The following is a 25,037-nucleotide window of genomic DNA, read 5'->3' as shown; positions in this document are numbered from 1 at the left end:
AGACTAAAGCTAGTTTTTTTTTTTTTTTTTTTTTGGTAGTTGTTGGTGCATCGGCTTCTGTGGCCATAATGCACCTCCCAAGGTTTTTGCAGTACTTTGATCTAAGGCGGGATTCGAACCCGCGACCTTTGGGTTGCCAGGCAGGCACTTTACTAGGCACTTTACTTGTAGGCTAGGCCGGACTACAGCTAGTTTTCTTTTACTAACTTGTTAGTTTGGTCCATACACACCTAATTCCCTACAGATAGATACCATATAATAAAAGTGACTAATATAATTTCATGCACGTATAATGCCTAATTGCCCCTTGTACAATAGCATTAATGTTGCACACCTGACCTTGACTCATTACGGTAAACTTTACTAAATATCATTTTTATGGTCTTCAATAACACAATATATATATATATATATATATATATAAAAATTGAAATATTACAAGCATCAGCTCAAAAACAACAATTATTTTTAGAATACTTTACATCAGATGTTAAAATGAACTATTACCATTAATATCATTATATTTTCATGTTAAATACAAAAAATTAACTTTAACCTTTAAATGATCAAACACATATACATTTACCTTATAGAGTCCATGAAGTCCTTCATATTTATAAACCTTTAAAAGAGCATCAAACATTCCAGAATACATTTTTGAAGATGGAAGATCAGCAGCAGAATTTGAGTACTGAAGACACATCCTTGTCTTTACAACCCACAAAGGATTTGTAATAAGCAAAGTCATGACACCTAAAAAGATATACTGAAAGTTCTCATAACTGATAAACATCCCAATTACTGAAATCATATCAAAAAATGAAATTTTAGTGGGGCAAGAGGTACTTCTGGAGGTAGCATTTTCTCTTTCCTCAGTTTTTCACCAGTCACACAATCTCTCCCTCTACAATTATCTGTGTGGCAAACAAATCGACAGTTTTTCAGTTCCGTGTTTGCATTTTCGAACCTCAAAAAGAACTAGTATAGCCACTCGCTTCTGACCACTTATTCTTAGTAGTGAATTCAATACCTGCCATAATCTTTTCAATGATGAGTAGTTATCTTGTATTGCATGACTAGCTTTTCCCATGATGCCTCTGCTTCACCTCCAGTCAACTGTCACCAGTTAGTTGCTAAAAAATTATTTGATTTTATTTCTCCATATCCAATGAACTGTTTATACAGCTGACCTCCAACTCTGCTATGACTAAACTTTCTGTGATCATATCTAATGACTGTCTTTCCGTACCACTTCATATAAGTAAAAAAGTGGGCGCCTCTATAGCCAGGTGGGAAGGAGCAACAGTGCGTAGTACACGCTTCTTGATTAGACCGGGGTTCGAGCCCGTCACCACCAAATACAGAGGATGTGGAAAGGTCAGGGAATGACCACCGCATATCCTGGATGCAATATGGCCTTAGTTGCTAATGCTCCTAAAAAAAGCCAAATAACAAACAAGCCTCCATAGCCAGGTGGGCAAGAGCAGCAGTGCATAGCACCCGCTTCTTGATTAGACCGGGGTTCTAGCCCATGATCCACCAAATACGGAGGATGTGGAAAGGTCAGGGAATGACCACCGCATATCCCCAGAGCAATATGGTCTTAACTGCTAATGCTCCTAAAAACGAAATAACAACGATAAGTAAAAAAGTAAGAATTAAGAATTCCAAAAAAGAATGTTGTTTATGACCCAGGCAGTAAGAGATTAGTGGAGAGACCCAAAAAGAGCTGGTGTGGGTATAACAGGCCATAATGCCTAATACTTGTAGGGAAGAAAACAATTTATGAACTTTAAATTTTATAATAGTATATCTCCTTAAAGTATCATTTACCATTATCTTCATTAGCATTAGCAAGGGTACATGATGCAAGAAAGCAAGCTTATATAGCATCAGTCAAAAAAACACCCTTTCTCATTTCACCCATCCACTTGCACCAAATATTTGTCTAGTTCTGCCTTGAATCTGTTTAAGCTATCAACTTCTACAACGACAGATGGAAGTTTGTTCATACAAGCTTAACACTACTAACTTGCAAAAGCTCAAACCTGAGGACTTGTGGCCCAGTTTAAATTGCAGATATACTCAGTATCACATGAGCAGTGTTTTCTTGCTTTAATAGTTTACTCCCAGGATTACAGGATGTGAGTCATATCAAGCTGCACGTGATATGCCACTACTGCTGCTGGCCACCCAAATAATATGATTGGACTGCACATAGCTTACAGATGAGTTTGACATGCCTATCTATGACCACAAAACTGCGCTCAGCCCTGGACCCCAAGAGCTCAATCTGGTGAGTGTGGGCTTGGCACACCCAGGGTCCTGAGCTGGATATCATCATTCTTCTCTTTCTTGGCAACTCCCTTTTATCTCTCTCTCTCTCTCTCTCTCTCTCTCTTTTGGCTGGTGCAGCACAAGCCTCAGCTTCCTTGAACCATATGGAATAATAATAATGCTTAAATGGACCCTGTAGAAGTGAAGCAAATTTCTACACTTCTATTCTGTAACCATCCTTTAATTTAAATTTGTTGTCCCGTGTGTCATTTCAGAAAGGGTAAAATTGCCATGAGCATTTCAGTTTACTCCTTAAAGCTTTAAACACTTTAATTAGATCTTTGCACAGATGTCTGCTGTAATTCACAGAACAAAAAAGTCTTTCTTGGTAACAATACTCCTCTGCACCCCCAATTAATCTTTTTTGCTCTTCCCACACCCTTTCCAACAGATCTATGTCCATTCTAAGCTGAGATTTTCAAATCTCTGAGATTTCAAATGTGATCTAACCACTGCTTTATACAATGGGATAATTACTTCTTTGTTTAGTTCTTATATATCATTGATAAAATCCATGAGCTATCCTCCTGGCATATTTATTATATATAATATATAGCTGAACTCAAAACAATATATTATGTTATTAATAATAACATTAATCCTTCATGAGTTGCCATGTCTTCTATGGTGAAGCGTTACTTATTCGAGGTAGTGCAATATCATGGCAACTCACTGTGAAGGTATTCACAATGAGATATACTTAATGATGCCAATTAATAACTACTTAAGTAATTGGCTATGTACAGAAATGATGCAATTGCACTAACTTGTACATTAGTTAAATTCTTTACATAACCTGAGGCTTTAGCCCTAAACTATACCGTAATCTAAATTACTCCACACCATCAGGCATCTCTCATATCGTGGATTTATACTTTGCAACTGGGTTATCATCATTGCAACACCAGAGTACCTGCCCACCCACTGATGAGCCAATAAGCTCCAAAACGGTACCATATGGGTGATGGTATCTGCTGAGAATAAGTAACAATAGTCTATGGTAAAGCATTACTTATTCGAGGTAGTGCAATATCATGGCAACTCGTTGTGAAGGTATTCACAATGAGATATACTTAATGATGCCAATTAATAACCACTTAAGTAGTTATGTACAGAAATGATGCAATTACACTAACATTTGTAACTACATTAGTTACAAATATCATATAACGCATCGATTGAAATGGTGGTTTTAGTACTTCAATGATGGTTCATTTGGGGGGGGGGGGAAGATGTGAAAGATCCAGTTATATTATTATATTTGCAAGTGAAGACTGCTTTCAAAGTTACATTTCATTTTTAACAAATTCATTAATAGTTCAACAAGCAACGTACAGTGTGAATGCAATTCATTTAAAGATATGTTTGAGTCCATTGCCTTATTTACAATCATTCCAGGAAATTTTTTTTTTTTTTTTTGTTAGTTGTTGGCGCATCAGCTTCTGTGGCCATAATGTACCTCACAAAGTTTTTGCACTACTCTGATCCAAGCCCGAGGCAGGATTCGAACCCGCAACCTTTGGGTTGCCAGGCAGGTACTTTACCCACCTAACTAGCCCAGTCGGCCATTCCAGGAATGTATCCCTCACAAGTATAAAGGGTAAAGCATCAGTTTCTAATAAGAATTGTTGTTGCATAATTTGTACAAAATTATGCTTAGGATTATCACTGCTAGATGTAGTTAGATCATAAAACCAATTTGCCTTAAAATAAATTTTTTTTGGCAGTATAAATTACTTGTGAGTGGGCATGTGCCAGTATATTTTCCTACCCATGCAGTTCACAATATGTATATCACTGTCTTGTCATTGTTGATATATATTATCATGCAAGTCTTAACCAGTGAAATAAATAATGCATAACTGTTCATTGTAATGTGAATGCTTCAATAATAATGTCAAGAACATTCTCGTTACATAATTTGGAATTGATATATCTTACCAGCTTCACCAGCAGCCAACATGTGTTTTCCAGCAGACAGAGTTCTCTGGTTACTATCCTGTAACATCCATGTTTTAATTGCATTATAACTAGAAGAGAAAAATTAGTTACTCTTTGTACCATATTCACAGAATATTAAAAGATGTATCAACTAAAAAGTAGCAAATACTGTATAACTTAAATCATTTGAAACACTACTATCCTCAGAGAGGGTAACAATATTTCAAATGAATGGGAAGCTAATGCTAGAGAAAGTTATTTCTAGCATTAGCTCTAGCTTCAAGTTATTTAAGCTTGAATAAATAACTTGAAGGCATGCATCATGGTATTGAACTACACAGGAATGCTTAGTCTTAACTTTCTCCAATAATGTCAGGAGTGTTGCCCTCCAAAAAAAGATTAAATTTGAATTCTTGATTAAGACAACTAATAATAGGGGTAACAAAAACAAGGTGTTACCTAGAAATAGGAGATGAGTTTCACTATGGTATGTATAATGTATTTAGGAAGGATATGGAAGATATGTATGGTGGGGGGCAGGGAGGTCATACTTCTTATCAAATGCAGCCAGAGTGCAACAAAAGCTTTCCCAGATTTAGAAGTTGTGCATGCTAGTACAAAATTTGGGTGGTGTAGCCACCCAAATAGTAGGTGGAAGCAAAAGTATGAAAGTGGGAATATCCTACAGACAAGAAAATTGTGATCATGATGAGAGCACTACATGCTGATGAAATGGGTGAGCAAGGGCAAATGCCCTACAATGGGCAATTTCAGTTTGCAACTTACTGACTGGAGCAAGAGAGAAACAGTGTGGTGAACAAGATTTTTAAATCAATGAAATGATTATTATTTGTATCAGCATATTAGGAAAAGTACCAGTGGCAAGAATATTGTAGACCTGATCATCCACAAACTAGATGACATCAGTGGGATAACAGCAGAGAAACCATTAGCAGGAATTTACCATGCAGTTTTAAGTTGAATGATGTAGAGATTACTCAGTTTTTAAAGAAAAAAAAAATGGAGTTTAATTATGGAAAAAGAAACAACAGCTTAGGCGGTAACATACATACATACATACATACAAAGACTATCAAGTGGGGAGACAGTACATGAAATAGAAATATGTTATCTTTAAAGAAAGGTTTTCTCAGTAAACAGCTTTTCAAATTCAAATGAGAGATAGAGGTTTACTGAAAATGATGTGGGTGATTTCAGAGAAGAATTAACAATTATGAACATTCACCACCACATTCAACAAAAAACAGGCTTCTTCATTCCAGAATGTCTGCCAATGAAGGTGGTTCTTTTTCCATTTTATTCAGCACCTACACAGCAAAGACCATTTAGGCTTTTCTAAGAAAAAGATCTGATGTGCCCTTGTGATTTTATAAGGATGTTGGAGCACGTAAACACAAAGACTTCCTGATAGTGCTCCAAGGAACTTAAACAGTTTGAAAAGCCATATATGCATAGGGCATAGCATGCCGTAAAGTGCTTATGAGTACTAAGGAATAGCCTGTTCATCAATAGACTCAACAATCTGTCTGATAACTGGTCAAGTCAGATCCAGTTTGTAGTCTATTGCAGAGATTGCCTGTTTCTTCAAACCTTGTAATCATGTTAACGAGGGTCTTGAACATGGTGGTTATATTATGCATTTGAGAACTTAAATGGCAGAAAGACAATGACACCGTGGTTATTTACATAAAATAAAAAAAATAAAAAACACATTTTTTTACACAATGCAATATAAAAAGTTAAAAATGGAAGTGACCAATAGTTTTTCATGTTTAACATTTTAGGCAAAATTAATCAAAAGTCAGTTTTTTTTTTTTAAAATAACAGGTGTAAAAAACAGTATTTTTAAATTTTAAAATTTTTCATTAAAAAAAGAATTATACTTAGTGTGGTAATTCATACCATTGGGCTTAAAGAGGAAACAGGCATTGTGTACGTGTGTTATCACACACACTCAGTCTGAAACACTGATAGATCCAATATCTTTCCATTTTAGAACATTTAGAAGTCCAGTTGGCCTGCCTGCCTGAAATCCACTAACGCAAACCTTGTTGGTAAGCCCTCTTACATTACTTTGGTGGCAACAAACGTGTAGAGTAGTTCTCTTCAAGATGCCTGGTCAGCGTGAAGAGGAAAAGACCAAACCCTCCAGCACTTTATGACAACACAATGAGACAAATGGCACACAGTCACAAACTGGCTTTAACTCTAGCTCTTACGGCAGTGAGAGGATCAGAGTATTAAAATGTGAATTATAATATCATTGGCTTGGCTGAAACAAGAAGAAATTAATCACTTACACGTTTATCAAGTGGAAATCTGATGTACACAAATGGAAACAGTGAAAAGAGTGAAGGTGCAGTTGGCTTTTTGGTCCACAAAGATATATATAAAAAAAAAAAACATTTTGGAATTCAAAATGTACATCACCAAGGGTGAAAAGATACTACTCAGGATTTCTAAGTGGTACAAACTAAAGGTAATAATGATATATGCACCAACATTGAGCCATGATGAAGAGGTTAAAAAAATGTATACCGAAATTGAGACTTCTAGATGAACAGAAAACTCAATACGCCATCATGAGGGACTTCAATGCTAAGGTTGGAAAGAGACAAAACAGGCCAGAAAGGGAAACTATAGGAATTTTTGGAATTGGTGAAAGGAATGAAAGACTCACAGAATTTGCAGAATCTCAAGGACATCAGAATGAAAATTTTTTTCAAGAAAAGGGTGAACAGAAAGTGGATATGGAAAAGCCCAAATGGATAAACAACTAATGAAATTGACTTTATCCTCACTAACAGAAGATATATTGTGAATGATGTTACCACCCTGAACAAGGTAAATGTTGAAATGATCACAAAATGGTACGATGCACACCTGATATAGATGTAAGAAACGAAAGCAAAAAACAAATCAAGTAAATAATACAACGGTATTTGAGATAACAGAAGGAGAAAAGGCAGTATGTAATGGAATTAAGAGCAAGTTTGAGCTCCTGCAGACATTTCAGGACCAAGACATCAACGAGGAACACGACAACTTTCTGAAAGTGATAAAGCCTGAGAAACCTATAGGTAAAATGAAATCCAAAGAAGAAAAAATTAGTCAAGAAACACTTATCATGATGAACTGAAGATAACAATGAAGAGAAAGATAAACACCGACAAGGACAAAACTGAGTATACCGAGTTATTTAAGCCATTAGAAAGAGACTCAGAGAGAACATAAGAAGACTTAACACAAGAAGTAGAACAAGCATTAAGGAAAAACAAATGACTTAAATCAGCAGTCATGAGCAGTAATACAGAAAGATAAATGATACTGAATCTGAAGAATATTGATGCCATACTTATAAATAGCAAAAGATTAATATAAAGAGCAAGGAAATGATGTCAACAGTTGGGAAGATGGATTGCAAATTTGCAACACATATGACATACCCGATATTCTTCCTGATCAGATAGAATATGCATTCAAGAAAATGAAGAAGCAAAAAGCCCTGGGTGAAGATGAAGTTACTGTAAGGTTGTTAAAATTGGGAGGAAGAGACATGACACAGAAACTGGCAAGACTTCACAAAATACATTAGGAAAGGTGTGGAATAATGCAATCATAGTTTTGTTGCATAAGAAAGGAGACAAATCAGAAATTATAGACCAATTAAGCTTGTTCCACATCTGCAAGTTGTTCACAAGGGTCATCACTAACAGATTAGAAAGAATACTTGATGAGAATGAACCAAAAGAGTAAGCTGGCTTTAGGACAAGATTCTCAACTATGGATCGCCTTCACATAATATCACAGCTAATGGAGAAAGCAAATAAATATAAAACACCATTATGACTGGCATTTGTGGAATATGAAAAGGCATTTGACTCCATACAGCATAAGACAATGTTTCGAGCACTGGAAAGACAAAGCATAGACATCTCCATACGTTATGATTTTGAAGAAAATATATGAGAATGCTACCTCCAATTATTAGACTAGACAAAGACAGTAGCAAATTTAAAATTGAGAAAGGGAGTTTGGCAAGGAGACACAATATCTCCAAAGTTGTTTACTGCGGCCATTGAGGAAGCTTTTAGAAGGTTAGACTGGTCGCAGAAAGGAGTCAATAGGAATGGAGAGTACCTAAACCATTTAAGATTTGCTGATGACATTGTGATCATAAGCCACGATCACAAAGAATCAAAGGAAAACCTTAATCAGTTATGCAGAGTTAGTAAGGATTTTTGGACTAAAGATGAATATGGCTAAAACAAAAGTAATGATGAACAAGTATGCCACATAAAGGGATAAAATTGTTGAAGGAGTAGAAATTGAAAAGGTGGATTCATATACAAGTCATTAACTGTAACAATGATAAATGGCTGGAAGTCAAGAGAAGAATAAATTTTGGATAGATAGCATTCAGTCACTTACTGAGGAACAATATCCCAAGTTTTCTGAAATGTAAAATAATGAACCAATGTATACTCCCCACCATGACTTATGGAAGTGAAACTTGGGCACTAACCAAAAGAATCTAAGAGAAGCTGAAAACTACATAGCGAAGAATAGAAAGAATTATATTAGAATCAGACTGTTAGATAAGAAGAGAAACACATGAATTAGTTAGCAAACGCATGTAAAGGACATTCTTATCGAATCTAAAGAACTGAAATGGACTTGGCCAGGACAAATAGCTCAAAGACATGATGACATATGGACTAAGAATATAACAGAAGCTTTTGATACTATTGAGCATGGAAGACTACTGTACAAATTGGAGCAGTTTGGTATTAAGGACAAGTTGCTACAATGGATAAAAATAGGTGGGCAAGTGGGAGTAGACAGAGTGGTAATCAATGGACGCTGCTCTTTGTGGACTAATGTTATTAGTGGATTCCCCCAGTGTTCGGTGTTGGGCCCACTGATGCTTTGTATATTTATCAGTGATGTTTATGAAGGTATACCAGACTTAATATCCAAGTTTGCATACTAAGGTTGGCAGGGTTGTTAATGACAGTAATGGCAGTGTGCTACTGCAACAGGATCTAGAAAAGTTGGGCAGATGGACTGAGAAGTGGCAACTGAAGTTTAACATTTACAAATGCAAAGTACTGCTTATGGGTAGCAGTAACCCCAGAGTAATACAGATGGCCACCTTACTGACAATGACTAAGGCAGTGTGCATAGGAGTCATTCTGCACACACTCATGGCACAGCCAAGGTCATTGTTGAGGTGTCAAATAAAGCTTAGTGAGTTACACACTGTTTGTTGCTACAATCACAGCAATCGATCAAATATTTCCGAAGATAATTAAAAGGGAAATCACGGACACCTTTTTCGATGACCCTGAATACCTATTGTGTGGTACTACACTCGGGGTAGTGGAGAAGGAAAAAGACCTTGAAGTAATTGCTCAGTCAGATATGAAGTTTTCTGAGCAGTGTAGACAGGCTGCCAGAGCAGGTTATGGGGTGTTGTCGATGATATACAAGAATTTTGCTAGTACGGAAAACGAGGTGATTATCCCTTTGTATAAGGTAATGGTCATATTTAATTCCCTTTCATCACTTAAACTGCTTATCGCTTTTAATAACATGCAGACACCTGGGTGTTAGTGACTCTTCATTTAGAACCAATGAACTCATATCATCATTGGAACAGTAACCTTTTATGAAAGCACAAGAATAGATTTAATAAAATTGATAGGGAAAACAGTGTAATGTTGATTGCACCAGTTCTTCCTTAAAGGTTCAGATTAGCCCTGCCCAAGTACAGATATTTAGGGTATGTGACAAATCAGCAATGCCTACTGGCGATGGTCAACTCTGCAACAAAAATTATTTTGGAAAGAAAATTATATTCATGTTTTCATTTAGGATTATTTCCATTAATAAATTTATTAATGGAAATTTGTTAAGTCAAATATATTAGTGCAATATGTTATTTATTAAGAACACACATGTTTATTAGAAGAGAATTTATTGCTATTGCCATCTTTGAATTTTTTTAATAATCCTGGAAAATAAATATATAATAAACTATAAAAATCCACAAAGTAGGGTGAATAATACTACCACCAAAAGGATCACTGTTGTTTGCGATGGCTAGCTTCAGCAAATTTTTTTTTTCTATCACTTTCATTTAATGTTCGTTGGTAAAAAACTAAATAACCAAGTCTAATAAAGGAGGTAGCATTCTCATATATTAGAGGGAAATGTTGGTGCAGCTCTGGTACTTGTTTGTTTGTTATTTGGTTTTCAGGAGCATTAGCAACTAAGGCCATATTGCTCTGGGATTATGCAGTGGTCATTCCCTGACCTTTCCACATCCTCCATATTTGGTGGTCATGGGCCCGAACCCCGGTCTAATCAAGAAGTGTGTGCTACGCACTGTTGCTCCTGCCCACCTGGCTACGGAGGCGTCAGCTCTGGTACTATTGTTTCTGAAATGTCCTATATACATATTGGTAAACCATTCTAAAACTGGTTCAAACTCTTCTGGTAAATAATTTTCTAGACTGGTAATTGCATGAATAATGTCTTTTTGGGGAATAAATGCAATCAATGTGATAATTTTTGAATGTAATACAAAGTCGACATCTGCATTCTATCTTCCTAGAAGATGGCATGATGCCAAGTGTTTCCAAAGATTTTTAAAATCATTATCATCAGCCATTTTCAATCCACTGCAGGATGAAGGCCTCTCCAGCAACTTTCCAGTTCCTTCTGTTTTGAGCACTGGCCATCCATTTACTACCCACAAACTCATGAATTTCATCTATCCATCTCCACCTTTGTCTTCCAGGTTTTCTTCTAGCTCCTCTTGGGTACTGTTCTGTTATTTTCTTAGTCCACCTGCCACCATGTCTTCGAGTAATGTGTCCTGCCCAAGACCATTTTAGTTCTTTAGTTTTGATAAGAATGTCCTTTACTTGAGTTTGCTGCCTAATCCATGTGTTTCTCTTCTTATATAACAGTCTGATTCCCAATATAATTCGTTCCATTCTTCACGGCGTAGTTCTCAGCTTCTCTTCCATTCTTTTGGTGAGTGCTACATTTCACTTCCATAAGTCATGGTGGAGAGTATACATTGGTTCATTATTTTACGTTTCAGACAAACTGGGATATTGCTCTTCAGTATGTGACTATATTTCCTGAATGCTATCCATCCAAAATTTATTCTTCTCTTGATTTCCAGCCATTTATCATTATTACAGCTAATAACTTGTCCCAGATAAGTATATGACTCCACTTTTCAATTACTGCTCCTTCAATCATTATTTCCCTTTCTGTGGCATACTTGTTCATCATTACTTTTCTTTTAGCCATATTCATCTTTAGTCCAAAATCCTTACTAACTGATTAAGATTTTCCTCTAATTCTTTGGGATCGTGGCTTATGACCACAATGTCATCTGCAAATCGTAAATGGTTTAGGTACTCTCCGTTCATATTGACTCCTTTCTGCAACCAGTCTAATCTTCTGAACGCTTCCTCAAGGGCAGCAGTAAACAGCTTCGGAGATATTGTGTCTCTTTGTCGAACTCCTTTCTCAATTTTAAATTTGCTACTGTCTTTGTCTAGTCTAATAAAGGAGGTAGCATTCTCGTATATTTTCTTCAAAATCATAATATATGGGGTCTCGTTTTCGGTCACACCTTTTCTAACGTATTTTGTGAAGAGTCTTGCCAGTTTCTGTGTCATGTCTCTTCCTCCCAATTTTAACAACCTTACAGTAAATTCATCTTCACCCAGGGCTTTTTGCTTCTTCATTTTCTTGAATGAATGTTCTATCTGATCAGGAAGAATATCGGGTATGTCGTATGTGTTGCTATTTGCAATCCATCTTCCCCACCGCTGGCATCATTCCCTCACTCCTTGTATAATTCTCTATAGTAGTCTTCTGCTATTTGAATTATGCCTTCTCTGCTGTTTATAAGTACACCATCGCTATTCTTCAGTTTCAGTATCATTTGTCTTTCTGTATTACTGCTCATTGCTGCTGATTTAAATCCTTTGTTTTCCCTTAATGCTTGTTCTACTTTTCTTATGTCCTCTCTGAGTCTCTTTCTAATGACTTAGCATAACTCGGTATACTCAATTTTCTCCTTGTCAGTGTTTATCTTGCTCTTCATTTTTCGCCTTCGGTTCATCATAACAAGTGTTTCTTGACTAATTTTTTCTTCTTTGGATTTCTTTTTCCCTATAGGTTTCTTGGGCTTTATCATTTTCAGAAAGTTGTAATATTCTTCATCGATATCTTGGTCCTGAGCAGTCTGCAGAAGCTCAAACATGTTCTTAAGTTCCAGTACATACTGCTTTTTCTCTTCTTCTGTTATCTCAAAGACCCTTGTATTATTATTTACTCGAGTCAGTTTTTTCCTTTCCTTTATCTATATCAAGTGTACATCTTACCATTCTGTGATCACTTCCAACATTTACCTTATTCAGGATGGTAACATCATTCACAATATATCTTCTGTTAGTGAGGATGAAGTAGATTTCATTAGTTGTTAATCCATTTGGACTCTTCCATGTCCACTTTCTGTTCACCCTTTTCTTGAAAAAAGCGTTCATTACTGACAATCCTTGAGATTCTGCAAATTCCACAAGTCTTTCGCCTCTTTCATTTCTTTCACCAATTCCAAAATTTCCTATAGTTCCCCTTTCTGCGCTGTTTTATCTTTTTCCAAACTTAGCATTGAAGTCCCCAATAATAATAGTGTAGTGAGTTTTCTGCTCATCTAGAAAACTCATTTCGGTGTACATTTCTTCAACCTCTTCATCATCATGGCTCGATGTTGGTGCATAAATCATTATAACCTTTAGTTTGTACCTCTTAGAAATCCTGAGTATTCGTCTTGACACCCTTGGTAATGTACTTTTGAATTCCAAAATGTTTTTTATATCTTTATGGACCAGAAACCCAACTCCACCTTCACTCCTTTCACTGTTTCTATTGGTGTACAGCAGATTTCCACTTGATAAACTTATAAGCGATTCATTTCTTCTTCTTGTTTCAGCCAAACCGATGATATTCCAATTCACATTTTCTAATTCCTTTTCCAGCTCTAATATCCTGTCTTCACCGATGAGTGATCTTACGTTGTAACAGGCCAAGTTCAGTTTCCATGTATGGCAGCCTGGTCGTACCCAAAGATTCTTAGCACCCTTTGCTTCCACCCTGATCCTCTCGCTGCCATAAGAGAGGAGAGTTAAAGCCGCTGGGGACTGAGGTTTGTTTTTTTGTTTGTTATTTGGTTTTTAGAAGCATTAGCAACTAAGGCCATATTGCTCCAGGGATATGCGGTGGTCATTCCCTGACCTTTCCGCATCCTCCATATTTGGTGGTCATGGGCTCGAACCCCCGGTCTAATCAAGAAGCGTGTGCTACGCACTGCTGCTCCTGCCCACCTGGCTACGGAGCGCTGAAGGGGGGGGCTGAGGGCCATTTGTTTTGTCGTGCTGTCATATGCTGGAGGGTTTGGTCTTTTCCTCTTCGTGCTGACCAGGCGTCTTGAAGAGAACCACTCTACATGTTCGTTGCCACCTAAGTGACGTAACAGGGCTTACCATCAAGAAGGTGTGCATGAGTGGATTTTAGGGAGGCAGGTCAACCAGACTTCTAAATCTTCTGTAATAGAAAGATATTGGATCCATCAGTGTTTTAGACTGAGTGTCTGATAACAAACAGGATACCTGTTCCCCCTCTAAGCTCCTATTTTTTAAAATACGCAACCTTTAATGTTTACAATTTCATGTGGTATAAGAGTGGTATTAGTATAATAACAACCTTAATAGAAAATAACCAAAGCATCCTTCTCTAACTATAGAGCAGTGGTCTCCAAACTTTTTTAGTTGCGTGCCCTTATGGACTAGAGCGCACACAGGAATAAAAAAATTAAACATATAAGTTTAATATTTTTTTTAATTTATAAATCATTTACATGGAAGGCATTATACCTAAAATTACATTTATAAAATCGCATATAATTTTAAAAGATCACAAATAAAAAAGTACAAAACAAAATTAAATTGAAGTTCAAGTACAAAATTCATGTACTTGAATGTGCATAATCAATGGCATGATCAAATAAAGCCACTCGATCAAACAAAGCCGCATATTGTAGTATTAAAAAAGCATTTAATTATAATTTTTATATTCAATTACGTTTTGAAAAACTAAAGTTTCCATTATTAATAAATATTGATTTATTGCCTCTACTAATGCTAATGCAGTTGTAGAACAGATGCACGGAAGTTTGCCTTTAGCCAGCGGGTAGGTGATTGCTGGAACACACTTCCATCTGTTGTTGTGGAAGTTGATAGCTTAAATAAATTCAAGGCAGAACTAGACAAACATTTGGAATGAATGGATCAGTGAAATGGGAAGGTTTTTTTTTTTTTTTTTTTGGCTGATGCTGTATAAGCTTGCTTTCTTGCATCATGTGCCTCTATTAATACTAATCATCTCATGCACCCCACTTTGGAGACCACTGCTATATAGAAAAGGATTGTTTACTCGAAAATGTCTATAGTCGTGAATTTCTCTTAATGATTTTTTTTTTCTGCTAAAAATTTAATGAAACACTGGGATTTAATATATCTCATCAACTTTGCGAGTATAAATAGTTAATAAACTTTTTAATAATGTCACTAGGCCACTTAAGTATTAATAGCAATTGTAATCGCAAGAAAATATTGAATATTCGTGAAATAAATTTAACAGAAATGTTTATATTATAATTTTTGTCGTTGAGTTCGGAGTTGCCGAGTTTACCATGTCCGGATATTTATTAAGTACATACATTTATTTACATACATTACACACACAATAGTAACTTTTGATTACTATTTTTCCCCCCCTTTTAACATAACAAGAACTTTTGCATATATGCATCGACATTTTAATAGATTAAAAATACTTACAAAAGAAAATAAAATCCCCAAGCTGTCCCAGCCCCCCAACAGTTTGGTGTTACTCCTCGATAAAATCCATGAATTCCTTCTTCTCTAAGTATTGTAGTTACGGCACTTTTTAACCCACTATAGTGGGGTCTGGTTGTCACCTGTCCATCATTCACTGAAATAAAAATAAAAACATATACTTTGTGCATTACACTGTATTAATTGTACAGTTACAAAAATAATCTGAGAATATTGTTTGTTGCTCCACCTTTATTTATACAGGGTGTCTCAAAAATATTGGTACAAACGTTTAGGGGAGGTAGGTAACATCTAAAGGAATGTGAATCGCATAGGAACCCATAACCAGAAACGTCACAGGAAAGTAGTAGCAGAAAATGACAAGACAGTAATTAGTGATAAACATTTATGTGACATAATATTAACAATGGAGTATGAAATGGATGCATTTCATGACGTTACAACAGATGCTCGAAGGTTCCACCATGAGACGCGATGCATGCATGACACCGACGCAGCATGAATTGGCGGACACGGTCGAACACACCTGGAGTTTCTTTGACAGTAGCAGCAGCGCAGACGAGTCTCGCCACGAGATCCATTTCCGTCTCCACAGGCGATTCATACATGATAGATTTGAGGGCCCCACAGAAAGAAATCAAGGCTCGATAAATCAGGTGAGTGTGAGGGCCAGGCAACGGGTCCACCACGGCCAATCCATCGACGCCCAAAACGCCTATTCAAATGATCGCAAACACACCTTCCATAATGGGCAGGCACCCCGTCATGTTGAAACCAAATGTCGCATCTCACATTGGCTGGAACATCGTCAAGTAACCCCGGTAGAACTTGTTCAAGAAAGATCTGATATTTAGCGGAGTTCATGCGGGATGGTAACAGGTATGGGCCGATTAAGCAGTCACCAACCATACCTGCCCACATTTATTGTGAATCGATGTTGTGCAGCATGGGGATGCACACCGTGTGGGTTGTTGTGAGCCCACACATGAGCATTGTGCTGATGAATAAGCCTTCACGAGTGAAATAAGCCTCATCTGTGACCAAAACATAGGCTGGAAAATTGAAGTCGAACACTTTCTTGGAGAAACCACTGCGCAAAAGCCACATGTGCAGGATGATCTTGGGGGAACAGTAACCGAACCCTTTGGAGATGAAAGGGGTGTAAGGAATCATCGTGCTAGACACGCTGTACACTGCAACTAGACACTCCTAAGGCTGAGGCAATGGCACGTGTGCCTGTAGTAGGATTATTCTGGATGGCATTCAACAATTTCTTCCATGGCTGGTGTTCGCGTCGAACGTGGTCTGCACGCACTACTGCTGTTACCTCTAAATGACCCATAATCGCACAAAATTTGATGCACACACACGCAAACAAACGGTGGTCCGGTACATGTCTGTCTGGGAAGCATTCTCCATAAATTCGTTGAGTGGCTCGTCCATTGCCCTCTGGTAATCCATACACTAGGTGCATGAATGCCAGCTCACAGTTCGTATATCGATGCATTCTCTTCGTGCGGCGACTACCGTGCTGTCTACTGACTTATGGTGACATTTCCGGTTATGGGTTCCTATGCGATTCACATTCCTTTAGATGTTACCTACCTCCCCTAAACGTTTGTACCAATATTTTTGAGACACCCTGTATACTTATGTTCACATTAAGAAAAAAAAAAATAATAATAAATGTGTACCCTGTATGCACGAAAGATGTTTTATGTTAAAACATCTTTGATGAAAATCAGAACCATTTTGAAATCAAACAGCTAGAACTGAAGTTATGAATGATGTAACATTTCATGCTCATGCTCTCTACATTAGTGACTGAGTTAACATCATTAAGTGACGTAATTTGCATAATTTCCGTTTCATGTTTTAGTGACAAAGTGGTTTTATTTCAGTCCAAAATTTAGTAGGTGCCACCAAAGAAGTTTTCACATCAAGAATCAACATCATTGACTGCATTAGTGTCATTTAGGAAGTGACATAATTTGTGTCATTTCTGCTTCACATTTTCACGACAAATGTGACAAATTGGTTTTACTTCAGTCCGAAATTTAGTAGGTGCCGCCAAAGATGTTTTCACATCAAAAATACTACAAGCATATAGCTATAAAAAAAATTAAATTTTTTTTAATGAAGCATGTTTTCTTTTGGGGAGAGAAATTTATTCTTAGTAAGAGCTCCAAATGACAAACAAACAGAAGGATACAGGTCCCACTGTATATGTACCAACATTTCTTATCCAATGCTAACTAAACCATCTTTCCAAAATGGATAACAGGTGGACTCATAGGATTTGAGCAACACAGCTAAAAACATATCTGCTATCAGATTCCATGCTACACATTTTACATTTCAATTTTGCTAATTATTTTCTATATGCTTCTGCTATCACTTAAGATTTTCTTTAATATTTGTACTTTTAAGAATAAATGTAAACTGTTTGAAGAGAACATGGAATTGGGCTGAAAGTAGCATCTTATACATGGGTCTGCTTCTCTACCCCTGCTTTAGGTGCAAGTAGAAGGTGTTTGTATTACAAAATGCAGCCTGAACTTTAACATTCCCAAAAAATGTGATCTCTGAGATAGAACTGATAAATCTCATTCAATCTGCAAAATTTCAAATTCCTCTGTTAGTGAGGATGATCTTGAAAAGCAAGTAGCTGTGGCAAGATTTTTATTGTGATCAAAAGCAAGTCTGGTGTTTTAAATGTAGTGGCATTGTTTGTTTGTTCAATAGAGCAACATTTGTTATTAAGAATTAATAGGCTTGTTAATGAAGTTTAAAAGCAGAGAACTTAAAGAAACCAGATGTCAGAATGAAAAAAAAAAAAAAAAAAAAAATCTACAATCAAGGGAGACAGGAGCTTCACAATTCCATGATTTTCCAGAAATTCCTTGATAACACAGCCTAGTGCTGCCCTGCAACAGGAAGAAACTGTGGTCTTACTCAGTGAATTCTTTAAACCAAATGATTCAAAACTTGTGCATAATACCCATTATTCATTGTCTTACTGGGTGGAATGAATTCCTTATGAATTATTCATTTGTAAATTAACAAAGTGATCAACATTACTTTCACTTTGGAATTTTAAAAACAATACATTTACTCAAGAGCATGATCATCACCACTTCATGCTTTGCTTCTTGTTTACAGATTGTATTCAAAATAGCATGACTCATCAAGTGTTATGATTGCATCGAGCAAAGAGGGATCATTATCCACAGCTTGAATGAGCAGATTTTGTTCACCTGTCAAACAATACTGAAACAAACCCAGTTCAGATCTTCTACCTGAATTGCAGACTGTTAAGCTGTTAACGTGAAGTTGTTCTATCATTATAAAAGTCATTCAGTGATCAGATGTAAACTTCAATGTGCAACAAGTATCAATACAATATAAATGATCAATGTGCAAACAGAAGTTTGCACATTGATCATTTATATTATCTTAACACAATGAAAACATCATGAAAAAAAAACACAATCCTTCGGTAAGAAATACCAAGATACATTATGAGAATCTTAAACATTCTTTTAGTAGCATGGTGCACAAGTATATTAAAATAGAAATTGGTGAAATAATGAGCACTTCAATCTGTATGGAATATAATCTGCCTTTAATTTCTTAAAAGAATTGCAGATTATTCTCAGATGTTTCATGGTACCTCCTATACCACTTTTCCAGTGACTGTAAAGACAGAGCTAGTAAATTGTGGCAGTTTCATTTATATAGGGTTGTTAATTTGATTATACATTTCATACTTGTTAATATTTAACCTTTAATTCAACCAAAAAAAAAACACCCACTACTCCCATTTCACCCCTCCGTTCGTTCGAAATACCTGTCCAGCTGAGCCTTAAATTTGTTTAGGCTATCAACTTCAACAACAAGCGATGGGAGTCTATTCCACAAACCAACTGCCCGCTGGCAAAAGGCAAATTTCCGCACATCTATCCGACATCCGTCCTTCCTCAATTTCAATTTATGCCCTCTCAGGTGATTATTCTGAGCAAGAGGAAGAATCCCATCGGTATTGAGCATGCTCAAGCCATTCAAAGCCCTATACACCTCTATCAGATCACCTCGCCGATGCCTAGTCTCCAGGCTCTGTAATTTGCAAAACTTAAGCCTTTCTTCATAAGAGCAACCCTTTGTTCCATTCACTAATCTTGTTGCCCTTCTCTGTACTCGTTCCAGCAGCTCTACATCCTTCTTGAAATGAGGCCTCCAGACCTGTATACAGTACTCAAGGTGTGGCCTGACCAATGCCTTATACAAGGGAATAATCACATCCCTGTCCCTGCTAGAAAAATTCCTGTATATCATTGACAAGACACCATGAGCTATTCTTGCATCTCGTCTGCACTGCTCAGAGAACTTCATATCTGCCTGCATAATTACCCCCAGGTCCTTTTCATTCTCTACCACTTCAGCGTAGTACCACAGAGTTGATACGTTGATCTGGGGTTACTGTTTCCCCATATGTAGTACTTACATTTGTCAATGTTAAACTTCATTTGCCACCTCTCAGCCCATCTGCTCAACCTTTCCAGATCCTGTTGCAGCAGCATAGTATCAGTAGTGTCCTTAACAACCCTGCCAACCTTGGTATCGTCTGCAAACCTGGACATTAAGCCTGATACACCATCATCAATATCATTTATAAATACAGAAAACAATGGACCTAACACTGAACCCTGAGGAACTCCACTAATAACCTTAGTCCACATTGAGCAGTGTCCATTGATTACCACTCTCTGTCTTCTGCCACTCAACCATCCCTTTATCCATAGCAGCAATTTGCCTCCAATACCACACTGCTCCAATTTGTGCAGCAGTCTTCCATGCGCAACAGTATCAAAAGCCTTTCTAAGATCCAAATATATAATATCAAAGTTATTCCCTGCATCCAGTTCTTTTGTGACTACATCATAGTATCCAATCAAATTGGTCAGACAAGACCTGCCCTTAACAAAACCATGCGGTGTCTGAGCTATAACTGAATTCTTGTCCAGATGATCATGCAGTGCTTCTTTAACCAGTGCCTCCATTAATTTTCCTGGAACCGAAGTTAAACTAACAGGTCTATAATTACTTGTGTCAGCCTTTGATCCTCCTTTGTGAATTGGGGTTACATTTGCACATCTCCAGTCCATGGGTACCTCCCCTGAGTCCAAAGAAGCTCTCATAATTATGGCTAGGGGTTTGCTTACTTCCTTTGCTGCCTCCTTTAATATAACTGGATAGATCCCATCCACCCCGGGTGCCTTTTTTATGTTTATCCTCAACAATTTCTCCACTTTCCTCTCAGTTATTAGAAAATAATCTAGCTCACTGCCAATGTTTACTTCATCTACGACATTCCCCTTCCTGAATAACTCCTCATGTGTGAATGTAGATGCAAAATACTCGTTTAGATTGTTAGCCACCTGAGCTGGATCCTCAACTGTTGAACCATCAACATCCAGTGGACCAATCTGATTCATCCCTTTCCTTCTTGAGTTTAAATAGGTAAAGAACTCTTTGCTGTTTTTCTTTGCATCCTTTGCCAAGGATTTCTCATAATCTGCCTTTGCCTGCCTAATCTCCTTTGTGACTTGGTTACCGACCAACTTATATCTATCATAGGCTTCCATGTCACCCATTAATTTGTATGTATCCCATGCATTTTTCTTCTCTGCCATATGTCTCATTAGTTCATCTGACAACCATTTAGGCCTGAACCTTGAACAATATTTCTTGGTTGGTATGTAAAGCCTGGTAGCTTCCAAGATTAGTTCCTTGAATGCTTCCCATTTTGAATTTGCTGTTGGTAACATCATCAGTTGGTCCCACTGTATAGAATTTAAATACTGTCTCAGACCATCATAGTCGCCTTTACGAAAGCAAAAACCCTTCCCTTTACCTCTGATGGTAGTTACCTCCTTGAGTAAATCCCACTTCAGCACACTGTGATCACTGCCACCTAGTGGTTTGTTTATCTGCAGATTCGTAATGCATGGAGAATCACTGCTGATAATCAAATCAAGAGTATTACTCCCTCTAGTTGCCTCCCGAACATGCTGATGTAGAAAACAATCATCCAATAAATCTACAAAAGCCCTGCTAGTGTGTGAGTAACCAACCCCAAAATTCCAGTCAATATCTGGGAAATTAAAATCTCCCATTATAAGACTCTCTGATTTACTGGCCCACTCTATTTCCCTGTACAGTTCCTTATTATACTCATCAGAGTCATTAGGCCTATAGCACACTCCTACTCTCAATTTTGATCTCGCAATGCTTATGTCACACCAAACTGACTCAACACTGCACTGTCCGGCGATGTCGACTGGCTTCACTTCCTTGGTTTTTATGTGTTTCTTAACTAATAGCATAACCCCTCCTCCCCTCCTGTCCTGTCTATCCTTTCTATACACATTGTACTCCCCAAATTCCAGTTCTGCATTCCTTATATTTGTGTGACACCACGTCTCTGATATCCCAACAATATCTGCCTTTGATGTTTTGAGCAATACCTCAAATTCATCAAATTTATTTACTAAACTCCATGCATTGGTGTACACGCAAGTATACATGCACCTGTTTCTATTCTTAGCTACCCTAACACAACCCATGTGTTTACTTGTACCGCAATGACTTCCAGCAGTCTCTGAAATATCCTGCATCTTGTTTTTCAGGCTTCTGCTCATTCCAATAGAAGCAGTGCAAGAATCTCTTTCACCTCTGCCAGTGGCTACTGTTAATCCATTAGTCTTTGTCTCCCCCCCCAAGCTAGCAGTTTTCCGACCCACCTAACACTGCCTAGATAGCATCAGCAAATATTCTTGCACCCTTTCTATTTAAGTGTATCCCATCCCTGTAGAAGCAATCTCTCCTGTTAACAAGTACATTCCAGGCTGAAAAAAATTCTACCCCTTGAGCCTTGCACAATCTTTCCAGGGCCGAATTGATCGACAAGGCTCTCATCATATACTCCCTCCTATCGTGTCTGGGCAGAATTGCAGGCACTTTCAAATTCAACCCTACTTCACGGCTTTTTTTCAACTTAAAACAAGTTCGGTCTCTGATACAAAGACAATCTCAGATACAAAGCTCTTATGTCTTCTACCTGCAGCAAGAGTCACATCTTTAGAGGTTGTGATGTGTATTATGGCCAGATCCAGTATTCCTTACATTTCAAGTACAGTAAATCCCCGCTACTCGCGGTATTTGTATTCGCAGTTTTGCGTATTCGTGGTCGCTGATTTAATATAAAATGAAACCTAAAAAAAATGTGAATTTTAAAGCGCCGTGAACATTTTCTGCCATAAAAAAACATGGGTGTGGCTAAAATTATCTTTCCCGGTCAAAACAGTGCTCAGTAAGGGGGGGGGGGGAGATGGATGACAAAATCCAGGGGCTCACATCTGGTGAGTATAGGCTTGACACACCCAGGTTCCTGAGCTGGACATCATAATTCTTCTCTTTCTTGGTGATTCCCTTTTATTTCTGCCACTCTGTTGCCTAGTACAGCCTCAGGCTTCCTTGTAATATATGGCTAATAATAATAATAATTCACGAGCGTGGATGTTTCCCGCTAATCCTTGTTCAGTATGTGTTATGCGCTTGTCATGGAAGGTTTCGTCGTTTGCTTTTAATTTATATGCTTATAAATTGAATAAATTCATCAATTTATAAATTGATATGCTTCAAAAGTGATAAATCTACCATTTTGCAGCGTAAAACAGACATTTTCGAGTGTGTTAATGGAAAAAAGTGACTTTATTGTAGACAAGTTCTTTCTAACCCGTACAAAAATATGGATACGAATAACAAGGGAAATGTGAAAAGATCAAAGAAAGTGATGACATTAGCAAATAAAATTCAGTTATTAGACAAAATTTCTAATGGTGAAAGTGTCTCCTCAGTGGCAAAACATTATAAAATCAATGAGTCAATGGTACAATCAATCAAAAAATTAGAAGTAAAAATCCGCCGTAGTGTCCGTGAAAACTCTTGAAAACGTGAAAAACGCTTCAAAAATTTGCTCTGTAACTCGTGATGTTAAATTAGAAAAAATGGAAAAAGCTTTAAATCTGTGGATAGAAGACCAAACTCAAAATAAAATTCCGTTAAATTCACTCGTCATTCGTGAAAAGGCAAAACTCCTTTAGCGAAACAGGTGATAGCACTGGCGGGATAAGTTTTTTAGCTAGCAAAGGCACTGGTTTGAAAGATTTGTTTGAAATTTCTAATAAATATTACATTTAATATTAAATTGTTTCTTATTTTCATTTAGATGCCATATGCTTGCATTTCACTATGTACATAGTCATATTATGAAGGTACATATAATACATGCATAGACAATTTTACACTAGTTTTTCTTATATATTTCGGGCGCCTCCGTAGCCAGGTGGGCAGGAGCAGCACATGCTTCTTGATTAGACTGGGGTTCGAGCCCATGAGCCACCAAATACGGAGGATGCGGAAAGGTCAGGGAATGACCACTGCATATCCCCGGAGCAATATGGCCTTAGTTGCTAATGCTCCTAAAAACCAAATAATAACAAATAATAATATCTTATATATTTCATACTTTGGAACGGAACCCCTTTATTACTATGGGAGTCATTACTCAGTATTCGCAGCATTTCTCAGGAACGTAACCCCCGCGAATAGCAGGGGTTTACTGTATACAGATCCAATACAGTTTTCACAAGCTGGCCACTAAATAGTCTGTTGGACTGAGCCTATTGGCAATTCCCTAGGAGGCATCCAAAACAACTAGTGACTGGAGGGGATTGGAATAGTATATATGCAGGAGACCCCAAGACACATTATGAGCCAAGTATAGGAGGCAAGTATATTCTTGCTGTGTATGCCATATGAAAAAATTTCATTAATTTATACATACCCCCACTACGCACTGCACCTTGAATAGTCAAAGTAATAGTACAAACTTATCTGTGAAAAAAAATCCAAATTCCCAAAAACTTCCTCATTCATTTCATAAATACGTTGGTCTCAGTTCCAATCTCGATGTCTATTTCCACCTACAATCTGACAAGCTCCACTTACTTTTTCTTACAAGCTCAATTATCAGTTGTTTCAACCACTACTTCAATAATCGGATTGGATGAGAACCAGTGCATTAGCCTAGTACAACAGTTGGCTTCATCGACTACTCATTTCAGGTGAATAATTAATTAGCATTAGCAGAGGCATATGATGAAAGAAAGAAAGCTTATGTAGCATCAGCCAAAAAAAAAAAAAAACCTTCCATTTCACCCCTCCGTTCATTCAAAAAATCTGTCCAGCTGAGCCTTAAATTTATTTAGGCTATCAACTTCCACAACAAGGGATGGAAGTCTGTTCCACCAATCAACTACCTGCTGGCTAAAGGCAAAATTCCGCACATCTATCCTACATCTGTCTTCCCTCAATTTGAATCTATGTCCCCCCTCAGGTTCTTAATCTGAGCAAGCAGATTCTTCAGGTTCTTAATCTGATCACACCTGTCAAGGACAGGTGTGATCTACAAGCACGCGACAATGTGACGACCAACAGCAACGCCAACAGTGACGAGTCATCCACGAGGGCATTCATCCCATACTACCCCAACCTGTCACAGCAGATCGGTAGAATCCTAAGATCGCATGGGATAAAGTGCATCCAACTTCCAGGCAAGAAACTGCGTTCTCTCCTTTCCAACATAAAAACACCTGTCCCCACCCTTCTACAGAGTGGTTTGGTCTATCGCATCCCTTGCCGTGACTGTGCGAGCTGCTACTTTGGAGA

At 37.5% G+C, this 25,037-nt stretch overlaps 1 protein-coding gene across 1 annotated transcript in view; it reads right to left on the bottom strand.

Annotated features, from left to right (window-relative positions):
- The window catches only part of LOC150076906 (solute carrier family 25 member 32-like), a 110,073-nt gene that overhangs the window by 77,066 nt on the left and 7,970 nt on the right, over nt 1–25,037 (bottom strand). The window contains exons 3-5 of the mRNA XM_090385726.1: nt 15,228–15,381; nt 4,279–4,367; nt 587–753 (exon numbers count right to left, since the gene is read on the bottom strand). Coding sequence (XP_090241852.1) covers nt 587–753; nt 4,279–4,367; nt 15,228–15,381 — 410 coding nt within the window. The remainder of the gene's footprint in view (nt 1–586; nt 754–4,278; nt 4,368–15,227; nt 15,382–25,037) is intronic.

Source organism: Mastigoproctus giganteus, chromosome 12 (genome assembly GCF_048544385.1).
Source record: "Mastigoproctus giganteus isolate SK-2022 chromosome 12, ASM4854438v1, whole genome shotgun sequence".
NCBI lineage: Eukaryota > Metazoa > Arthropoda > Arachnida > Uropygi > Thelyphonidae > Mastigoproctus > Mastigoproctus giganteus.
Note: the sequence above shows the minus strand (reverse complement) of the source record. Positions and strands in the feature narration are given on the sequence as shown.